This window comes from Python bivittatus, unplaced genomic scaffold, assembly GCF_059951505.1.
Source record: "Python bivittatus isolate LINGU-HERP-01145 unplaced genomic scaffold, Pbiv_v1 ctg000520_np1212, whole genome shotgun sequence".
Lineage (NCBI taxonomy): Eukaryota > Metazoa > Chordata > Lepidosauria > Squamata > Pythonidae > Python > Python bivittatus.
The window spans coordinates 1537537-1548659 of record NW_028277080.1 but is presented as its reverse complement, the minus strand read 5'-3'; the positions used below and the strand labels follow the sequence as shown (position 1 = coordinate 1548659).

Genomic DNA, 11123 nt, shown 5'->3' with positions numbered 1-11123 from the left:
CAAAGAATTACACTCCTACGTTAGAACCAGTGAACTCAATCCAGTTTTCATAAGCATCTTATGAAACTGGCTTGATACCAACTCAACTCTTTGCAAACGGTGACTCCTTTCTCAAGATAGCATGCCGCAAAAAATCTCGATTACCGAGGAGAAACGAGCCCCTGCGATTGCCCTCTCCCCTTTAAGGTTTTCATGACATCACACAGACTTTTCAAACCATTTTCAGGCGCGACGCGGTGTGAAAGACTGAGATTCTATATTTTCGTTTGCTTAACGCATTTCTCGCCCTTGCGGATTTGGGTTGTTTTAAACCTGGACTCGAGATCCCGTCGCTGCAGAGAACCGCTCCCGATCAACGAAGAGCGGCATCGCTCAGTCATGCAGGACTTCGAAAGGTCGAATGCTCCCACCCTCACCCATTTGCATTCTGGTCCTTGTAGTTTGCCCTTGTTCAGCCGCGCCGAGGAATGGCGCGCGGGCCGAGCACGTTGCCTACCTGGCATGATGGGACTTGTAGTTCCTGGTGGTAACCTAATCCCTCGACAGGCGATTGGAACGCGGCTTGTTTTGCGTCATTGCTTCTGGAAAGCCGGCGAATGCCAGCGATCGAAGGTACCAGCACAGAAGGCGGTGTTTCCGGGAATGGGCGGAGCTTCCTTGAAAAAGAAAACTCCCCGGATGCTGCCTAGCCTGAGACCGGCTCGGAACTTTCCAGAAAAGTCGCGGTCGTTTTGTCTGTGGGAGAGAAAGAGGCAGGCGAAGGTGCGACTCGACAGCAGGAGCGGGTAGACTTACGGGGGAGCCAGCCAGCCTCTTTTTCGGCCGAAAGCGCAAGGTGGGTGGAAGACAAAGGGAAGCTGCTGGCCGCGCCTTCCTCTCTCCCCCAACCCCCCCTTCTCCCCTCCTCGTTCTGCGGGGAACGGCCGCCCGGGCAGCTTCGTCTGCGCGCCGGGGAACGCGAGGCGCGCGCGGCGGGGGGGGGGGGGCGAGCCGAAGTGGTGCGCTTGGGGGGCAGCCGATGCGGGGGGGAGGGGGCACGATGGTGGAAGGGGGGTCGGGCGGGGAAGGTGGAGAGAAGTCTGTGAGAAGGAGCCCTGTAGAAGCAGGGGAAACGGGGAAGGAGCAGCGGGTGCCCATTGTCCGTGAAACGAGAAGGGTGACCATGAAGAAGCGTCCTTTCTGGTGCCCGGGGGGGGTGCTGGGAGCGGGGGGGGGGGGGAGTAAGTCCTTTTTCAGGTGAGGGACCTTCTTAATCTGCTCGGAAACTGGCAGGTGCGACTGAAGGAGCGGAGCCTTACTCAAGCAGTTTAAGCGGAGGTTGCCGGGTCAAGCGGGAGGAGGAGGAGGAGGAGGAGGAGGAGGAAGAAAAGGTGGCTTAATGGCAGATTTGGTACCTGTTTGCATAGCCATTAGGTGGTGGGCGGCTGGTGCGGGATTATGGCTGAAAGATAGGGGAGGATTGTTTCTGTTTAAGGTAAAGGAGGTACCGGGTAGCTCTGTAGGAGATAATGTAAGCAGGAAAGGGAAATAGAAAAGTATGGGAGACTCTGACAGCTGTTTTACTTGCTTTGTTTAACTGGTGTCTTCCTTACCACTGTTCTCTTCCCCACCACTTTCCCCTGAAGGTACAGTTTGCATCATGGTGAAGGAGACCACGTACTACGATGTGCTTGGGGTGAAACCTAATGCCTCCCAGGAGGAGCTGAAAAAGGCTTATAGGAAGCTAGCATTGAAGTATCACCCAGATAAGAATCCTAATGAAGGCGAAAAGGTAAGTTACAAGTTTTTATCTTTCTCCCCCCAACTTTCTGCTAATTAGATATGTGGAAGGTATTATGTATCCATTCCATTTTCATTTTACCTCTTGGCTGTGAATGAGTTGGATTCTGGTTGTTCAACCCACACACATACTTACCGTCAGAACATGATACACTTAAGATCTTCAGTGTTTCCATGGTCTGTTTTACTTGGCTACTGCCTTGCCTTTGAACGTTCTTCTCTCTTGTCCTGCAGAGTGCCCCCTATTGAAAATGCAGTTTGGTCTACAGCAGTGTTTTTCAACCTTGGCAACTTTAAGATGTGTGGACTTCAACTCCCAGGATTCCCCAGCCAGCCATGCTGGGGAGGGGATCCTGGGAGTTGAAGTCCACACATCTTAAAGTTGCCAAGGTTGAGAAACACTGGTTTACAGTAAAGTGTCTTCTCTTGGTTCTTGAGAAGGTTTGAAAAACCTATACAAAAATTTCTCTCCATTGTCATTTCAAAGTGTGACTGTGATTAAAAAGATTCCTTCATGATGAGCTTGACTCCTGGTGACTTATGTGAACATATCCACATAGTTCAGGATGTTTTTTGATTTCCCAGTTTGACCTGCAATTACTGCACTTCTGAAAGTTTGCAACCCAGCTCATGTGGTAGCACCTAAACATTGTTACTTCTTGAAAAAGCTAAAGCACAGCTGAACATGTAAACTAAACTTGGATATAGAAGAAAAATACTCAGAAAAACAGCAGCAAATCACTTATTTATAGCTGTTCAAGAAACCAACTTAAACATATCCGTGTACCAGGACCTTAAAGATTTACAATCAGGAAGGTTAAAATTTTAGATTTGAATTCTTATGCTGAAATAAAACATTATTTCAAAAAACTTGTCCTTACTCTTAAATAAAGTGAGAAAATACAGTCCCTAAAGTAGACCATTCATCAGTAATGTATGTTACTAATAATATTACATAAATGATCTAGTAGTACAGATGATAATGGTATAAATAATAAATGATTTGTCTGGTGACAATTACATAAATAGACTAAGCCTTTTGATTTTTTAAATGTTCTAGTTCAAACAGATTTCCCAAGCCTATGAAGTCCTGTCTGACTCCAAGAAAAGAGAGTTGTACGATAAAGGTGGTGAACAAGCAATAAAAGAAGGTGGTAGTGGAAGCAGTTTTGGATCGCCCATGGATATATTTGATATGTTCTTTGGAGGAGGCGGAAGAATGCAAAGAGAGAGGAGAGGTAATGTACACCTTTCTTTGATCTAATGGAAATTGTAGTGGTTGACATTTTATTAGTTAAAAAGAAAAGCATGGTTCCCCGCAAACATTATAAAGGTGAAGATGCCTGTTTCAATTTCAGAGTTTTTGTTTATTTAATGTAAAGTCTTTCAATTTTTTTTTGATGTAATGGTTGCTCTGGGGGCTGTTTGAAAGAGCCCAGTCATATAATGTATTAATTTCCACTAAAGCATCTATCAGCATTATTTGCACAGTGCCTCAACCTTTATTTGCTATTATTAATTGTATAAAGTATTACTTGTACAAGTTATACAGTTAGGCCAAATGTTTTAAACATACAGGTAGTCCTTGCTTAATGACCACAATTGGGACTGGAATCTCAACCGTTGAGCAAAACAGTTAAGTGAGATGCCCACGTGACTGCTTCACTCAACGACCGCAATCTGGGCACTCCCAGTTACAGTCGTTAAGCTGACAGAGCAAAAGGGCTGCCTTTCAGCTCTGTGTGAATTCCTCCCAGCAGGCAGCTCTTTAAGAGCAAAAGCTCTGCATGGAGCTGAAATCCTCCCAGCAGGCAGCCCTTTTGCTCTCAAACGTTCCTGTGTTCCTGTAGCCCACCAAAGGGTTTCCCCTCCCTCTTTGGACGGAGGGGAAATCCTTCATGGGGCTGTAGAAACAGAGCTGAAATTTTCAGGATTTGAGCTCTGTTCTTGCAGCCTGCCGAGGGGTTTCTCCTCCCCTCACAGGCTGCAGGAACAGAATTCAAATCCTGAAGATTTAAGCTCCGTTCCTGCAGCCTGCAGAAGGATTTCAGCTCCCCTCCATTCCCTCTGCTTGCAACCTTCCCTGCCAGCTTCCCCATTGACTTTCTGGGGAAGCCAGCAGAAATGATTGGAAATGGTGATCACAGGATTGTGGGACACTTGGCAACTGGTCATAAATGCGAGCCAGTTGCCAGGTGCCCAAAGTGCGGTCCCATGACCATGGGGGGGCGGGCAGTGTGACATTTTATGACAGATGGAAGTGCTTTACAGGCTGTAAAGCACCTTTTCCGAGGCTGTCACAACTTTGAACAGCCGTTAAACAACCAGTCATAAGTCGAGGACTACTTGTAGTTTAAATTGCACATGAAATGGGCTTCTTAACTGTCTTAGAAATGCCCCATTGGATTCAACCATATTTAATTTCCATTGTAATAAATTTGATTTTTCAAAGAGTGCTTAGCAGTGAGTTGTATTAATCCATAATAACATGCCTTTCCTTTCAGGTAAAAACGTTGTTCATCAGCTATCAGTGACTCTAGAAGACTTGTACAATGGAGCAACACGGAAACTGGCTCTACAGAAAAATGTGATTTGTGACAAATGTGAAGGTGTGCTAAAGCATTTGTTTAGTCTTTATAGAGATTAAAAGGCATGCACTTCAGGAAAAAGTGCAGTGTGAAAAGATGGACTCTACCTAAAATTAATTATTTTTATGTTTTCTAGGCCGAGGGGGCAAAAAAGGTGCAGTAGAATGCTGCCTTAATTGCAGAGGAACAGGCATGCAAATAAGAATTCATCAGATAGGACCTGGAATGGTTCAGCAAATCCAGTCTGTGTGCATGGAATGTCAAGGCCATGGGGAGCGCATCAGTCCCAAGGACAGGTGTAAAAGCTGCAATGGAAGGAAAATTGTTAGAGAGAAAAAAATTCTGGAAGTCCACATTGATAAAGGTATACTAGAGGAGAGATAAAGACTTGTGGGATGCCATAAATCCTAGGGAAGATTTACGTATTAATTTAGAAAGGGAAATGTTTATTCCAGTGCTAACTGCATCCCCTGTACTTGCAAATGTGAAAGGACAAGAGCTTAAAATATCCAGGGATGGTAGATTAAATACATTTGGTTGGTCTGTGCCATGAGTTGTGTCTCTTTCACTAATTTTCCTAACTCAAAATTGTCCCATATGACAAAGAATATGGTTCTTCCCCACCCATATTACATTTATTTACATTTGATTTTGGCTTTCTGCTTGCTGAGCATTAAACCTCAGGTACTTCTGTCAAGAGGTGGTGCTTTCATAAGATAGAAAATACAACTTCCATAATTTTTGTATTAAGTGTGGGTATTTAATGGCTACCAATAAGGATCGAGGGGCGCTGTATGGCTGACATAATGACTGCTTGAGCACTTGACACCAGGTGGCTCTGGAAAAAATAATTTTGAATAGAGGCTGAAATTGCAAAGAAGTAAACAATACAAAAGGAAAAATATGTTCACCTTTCTGATTTAAATTAAATTATTGCACTAGTCTACATCAACAGTGAAACTTCAGAATAACATTAAAAACTACAAACAAACAGGCCACTGGTACATTCCATAATGCAGAACTGGGGATTTTGGCAAAAGAAAATCAGTCATGAAGGAGTAGTTTAATGAGAATACCTAGTTGGCTTTTAGCAGCTGCTATGGAAAGTGCTTTCTGCTTTCATGCTTCTACTTAGGCTTCACCAAATTATTTCCAGCCCGAAGAATGCTAAATCTGTTAGTATTATAATTTAAAATATATTGTGCAAGTTTTAATTTCTAATTATGTTCCTTTTGAAATAGGAATGAAAGATGGTCAGAAGATAACTTTTCATGGTGAAGGTGATCAAGAACCAGGGTTGGAGCCAGGAGACATTATCATAGTCCTGGATCAAAAAGATCATTCTGTGTTTACAAGGTAAGTTTTAATAATACTGTGGAAACCCTATACGGGTAATGTGCAGTGACACTTTCTTGGGAACATATGTTGTCAGACATTAGGGTTTAGGTTTGGAACACACTGATTGGAGCAGAAAGTTTTAAATTTTGCAGTCAGAACAGGATGGTGGGAGACAATTGTAGAGTTTCCTTGACTTCTTAACTTTCCCTCTACAAAGTTGGTTTAATAATATCTGCAAATACCTCATTCTCTCTTCCAGTCTGTTCTAATCTATTAAAACTGAATGTAGATCACTACACTGTAACTAATCTACGGAAATCTACTTCATAAAAGCATACTAATATGGAACAGTACAGATTGCAGTGGCTGATTCTGTCATAGTTCTGTAGTCACTGTGGCCCTCCATCAATTATTCAATTGGTTTGAAACTTGGCATAGCAGCACTTTTTAATGATCAATTCTTGGTTCTTTGTTTAGGGAAATGTATAATCAATATAAGTTTTAAAAAATTTGTTCATACTGGTAATGTTTCCAAGTCAGTAAACTAGTTTTCCTTCTCTGGAAGTTAAGAAACGTCAGGTGTTAAATAAAAGATTATATTGATTTGAAAGGCATCTTTTCTCCAGTTCAACCTCTGAAACAATTTCTTGTGTAACTGGTATGTAACTGATTACTGTAGCAGGGAAAATCAGTTTTTTTCATGAGATCATGGCTTTTTTTTTTTTTAACTTAGAAAATTAAACATGGAATGTCACTGAGGTTCAAGATATTCCTTGATTTATTATGGGGGTCTTCATCCTTTTTGAGCAGATGAATACATTTGCAATTTTGAAAACATGATAGGAGCTCTTTGGCTGCTAGATGGGGAAACTTGCCTATTCACAAAATGGCTGCCATGGGGAAGTTACATAGAGCTAATGCCACCTGCTGTGTTGTTTAAACTCTTCCTGCAGGATGCTGCCTGTTACCATGCTTACCTTTGGTTTTTCTGGACAAGAGGGAATCCCCCCCCCCCGAAAGTATTTGTCTATAGCCTAATCATTTATTTTTCAGTAAACCTTATGGAGTCCATTTAGGATTCAGGTGCATTATTGGAAATAAAGTTAATGCTGGAAGATATCACTTTGCATTGCAGCATGCCAGCTTCACTTTTAAATTTTTAAGAAACATGTAAAAGAATTAGTGAGGAACCACCACACTAGATACTTGTGTGCTTTTTGGCACCCTTTGGTGGCATGCTGGGGAGATTTCATATCCTAGTATTTAAAGATAATCAGATATTAACATAGATACCTAATATAATCATGACAAGGTTTTAATAGTTACTCCACTGCTTGTTTTTTGGGGGGCATGCAAAAAACACTTTATCTTCTTTGTGTCAGATAAAGGAAAGTTCTGGTGTCAGAATAAATAGTATGTTATTTCACCAAAGAATCCTTTTAGTCCTGCAGGAATACAGATCTCTATAGCTCTCCTTCCCCTACATTTATTTAATAGTATATTTTACTATTTTAAGCAGTTTGATTTTTTCCTGCCTTTTTGGAATTGCTATCCTGTACAATATAGTTATAGCCCTGCAATTATAAGGCAAATAATATTTTCTCTGCAGGCGAGGTGAAGACCTGGTCATGTCTATGGATATACAATTAGTGGAGGCACTCTGTGGCTTTCAGAAACCAATTGCAATGTTGGATAATCGAACTATAATAATTACTTCTCATCCTGGTAAGTCTGTATTGCTCTGAAAAAACAATTTGGATACAATAAAGTCTGAATTTAAAGGACTATGGTTCAACAGATTTTGGATATCAATCTATTACTTTGTCTGCATAATGTCTTATTTATCTTTTTTATGCACATGTAAAATGTAATTTGAATTTAATGAACATTCTGCTTTAACTGACCTGCCTCCTACTATTAGTCTGTTAAATTAAAGTTTTGTAATTAATATTGGAGTCAACCATTAACTGTAATCTGCCATAAAATAAAAGTTACTGTATTGGAGAATCAAAGTGAAATGATATAAATACCTTAAGCAGCTATAACTTTCTTAAATTAGTACTGTAGTTAAATATCTCCATAGAATTTAGCATTGCATTTATCAAACTCCTGTTGCCTTGGATTGATAAGAATAGCACAAGCATTTGTAACTGATGAATTAGAAATAAATCTTCTAAACATGTCTTGGAAAGTTTTTTTTTTTTTTAAAACATGATTCTGCACTTTAGGAATATGTCATGTTTGCATTCAATTATAAAACATTTCCAGCAGTTGGATCTTTTCCCAGGATCAGGTGACTACCCTGTGTGGATGCCTTGTTCATACACATGTCCTTAGTTTACTTGTCTATGTGAGTTTCTGCTTGAATAATTAGATAACTATATCTTTAATTTTATATGAGGTTTATTAAACACAAGCTATATCTTTTTCATTTCTAGGTCAGATTGTCAAACATGGTGATATTAAGTGTGTGCTAAATGAAGGAATGCCAATCTATCGTAGGCCATATGAAAAGGGTCGTCTTATAATTGAATTTAAGGTAAGATGCAGTTGATTGGGTTACTAATTAAATATCTCATAGAAAGTTTCTTTGATATGTTTTAGGTAATGCTGCCTCATAATGCTTTTTTAAAAAAAATCAATGAATTAGTGCTATGCAAATTAAGCAAATGTATCTTTGACATCAAAATTCAGGCAATCATACTTACATTTAAAGAAAGTACATGTATGAGAAGGCATTCATCATTTTTTCTGACTTTCAGGTGATATTTCCAGAAACTGGTTTCCTTTGTTCAGATAAGCTATGTCTGTTGGAAAAGCTGCTACCGCCTAGGCAGGAAGTGGAAGAAACTGAAGACATGGATCAAGTAGAGTTGGTGGACTTTGACCCATCTCAGGAAAGAAGACATCATTACAATGGAGAAGCTTATGAAGATGATGAACACCATCCCAGAGGTGGTGTTCAATGCCAGACTTCCTAAAGTGGTCTCACATTACACTTGTGCTGCTTGTCCTGTATGTCAGTTGTGGATGAGTGAAGGACTAAAGTTGCTATATTCAGAATTGCTATTGTCTCTGTAATATTTAAACTTAGTTGTTTTTAAATCAAGTTAACAAATTGAAATCAGTAAAACTCTACTTGGATCAAGTTGGAATGTTCATATTTCTATACGGCCTCTTAAGGAAACCTGAAGCCAATTTACTCTGGCTTATTTTATTTTGTGCATCATAAGTGTATTGTGTGCAAATGCACTGGCTTAGTATTCAGTGATTTCTGTTTAGTATTATAAATTATATTCCCTCTTACGTATGCATCTGTATTTATGATTCATGTTAAAGATGTGAAATTAAAGTTTTGTATTCAGCTAGATACATTGATGTGTTTTGGATGTACTATGGCTGGTTGAGACTTTGCACAGCACCTGTATGGAACTGTACTTATTTTCTACTCTGGAATGTTGAACACCCCCTCATTCTATACTGAGCTTTAGTTAGAACACTGTATAAAATTCTTTTATTGATGTTAGACAGGATCCTAACATGGTTCATGGGTAGGAGTAAAAAATTCAATTAACTTCTTTAAGTGCAAATGGGACAAAAGCTGAAATCTTAAAAGGATTCTGAATAGCAAATACATAATTTTTTATAAAAATCATGCAACTGAAAATTAACCTGCCTAAGAATAATTGTACAAAACTCTACATCCTTGATCATTGAGTTTCATGTGTCATTAATATTCAAGTTCCACACTGCATGAGTACTAGCAAAAAACATTAATGCTAAATGAGTCCTTAATCACAATCCATGATAGGGTTTTTGTATGTAGTTTCTGAAAATGGCTACCTTTTACTATTTCAAAATGTCAATATAACATAGGTAACCTAGTATAGACTCATCCAAACTAATAATTAGGCATTGGATCATAACTGGGGGAAGGGTTAGCAAAGATTCAAGTACCTCTTTTAAATAAACCTAAGATTGTGCTATTTCTAAAAACTGAGTTGCTAACATTGTCATTTATAATAGACAAGCCCAAAACTTAAGTATCTGCTATGTGTGTGTGTGTGTGTGTGTGTATATATATATATATGTATATGGGCAAGTAGGGTAACAGAAAATGGCATTTCAGTTCCTCATGTAATTTCAAAACAAGTCCTTCACCATTTGAATCTTAAATGGGCAAATTTTCTGACTAGTCGCTTGAATCCTTGGAAGGGATTTAAGTTGTACAGCAAATTATTTTAGTCCTTGTGATAAGGATGAGTTACAGTGGAATTGAGTATATGTCTTTAAAATGCTTGATTATTGTACTTTACACTGAGTTTGTACCCATAGGGGGGAAATAAAACTATCCTTCTAACAGCTTCATCTCTTCTTCCTTTTTGGCCTATATAAATCATCAATTCCCAATATACTATGTTTAAGAAAATGTCCTAAAAAATCCTTGGTCTAGTTTGGCATGTTGCTAAAGCCTAATTTGGGATGATCCTGAGGCTCATACGCTTTTGCACCTTCCTTTATCCCACTGTAGCTCAACTATGAAATCAGAAGCTTTTGCATAACTTTCAATGAACTGTAGCTTATTGCCATAGCTAGAATAAACTGCCATTTGAAGCCAGTTACAAAAAATTATAATTAAGGCTACTCAATGTTTAGTTATGTCTAGTTATAAACTACTTAAAAGCAGAAAAGCACATCTGATTCCCTGAGTTGCATGAGGAAAAGAATATATGAGCCAAAGACTTGTTTGAAAAGCTAAATTGCTGTTTAATGCCAATGAACACTGAGCTCATTGAATATGCCAAACTATTTCAGATGAAAAAAGTAATCTTAGAAATGTTCTTAGAAATGTTAGATAACTTCAGTATATTTGTGACTCAGTTTCACTAAGAGAGTTTCCACTGAATACAGCAGTATGTTTTTAAAGAAATCTGATCTCTATTCCACTATATTAAAAGGAAAAATTGCCAGCACTCAGTAAAAGGTGTGGTATCATCTTTACCGCAGTGAACCATTTGCTACTGTACAACCACCAGGGAGAGTGTCCTGCTCATGAGGTGGTTATGCAGGGTTCTTGCATATTTGGGCACAATGCTGCAGTTACAGAATAGCATGCATCAGCTCAACCAGCTGTGGTTTGATAGCCATGGTTAAATCTTGGGCAGGTGGTGAGCAATTTCTTAGGTGGCGAGGGTCATAGAAGTCTTTCCAATTAAGAGAGACGATCAGTGTTTGAGGAGACTGGAAATGGGAACAGGTGGTCCAAGGAGCAAACCTTTATCATTCCTATAATTAATCCTCCCAAAACTCAGAAATACAACCCCACATTGACCTTTTGTAAAAGGGTAGAAATTAGGGTTCCCAAAGGAGAGTCTGGGTTTTCCATTCCTTAAACCTCCCAGCAACCTGAAAAGCTGT

General features: G+C 39.5%; 1 protein-coding gene across 1 annotated transcript; it reads left to right on the top strand.

Annotated features, from left to right (window-relative positions):
- Positions 1-677: 677 nt before the first annotated feature.
- Positions 678-10067, top strand: LOC103065965 (dnaJ homolog subfamily A member 1). Its single transcript, XM_007427882.3, has 9 exons — positions 678-835; positions 1626-1771; positions 2840-3017; positions 4284-4388; positions 4504-4731; positions 5609-5723; positions 7315-7430; positions 8144-8244; positions 8468-10067. The coding sequence occupies exons 2-9, from the start codon at positions 1640-1642 to the stop codon at positions 8684-8686; spliced, it is 1194 nt and encodes a 397-aa protein (XP_007427944.1). The 5' UTR covers positions 678-835; positions 1626-1639; the 3' UTR covers positions 8687-10067.
- The last annotated feature ends 1056 nt before the right edge of the window (positions 10068-11123 follow it).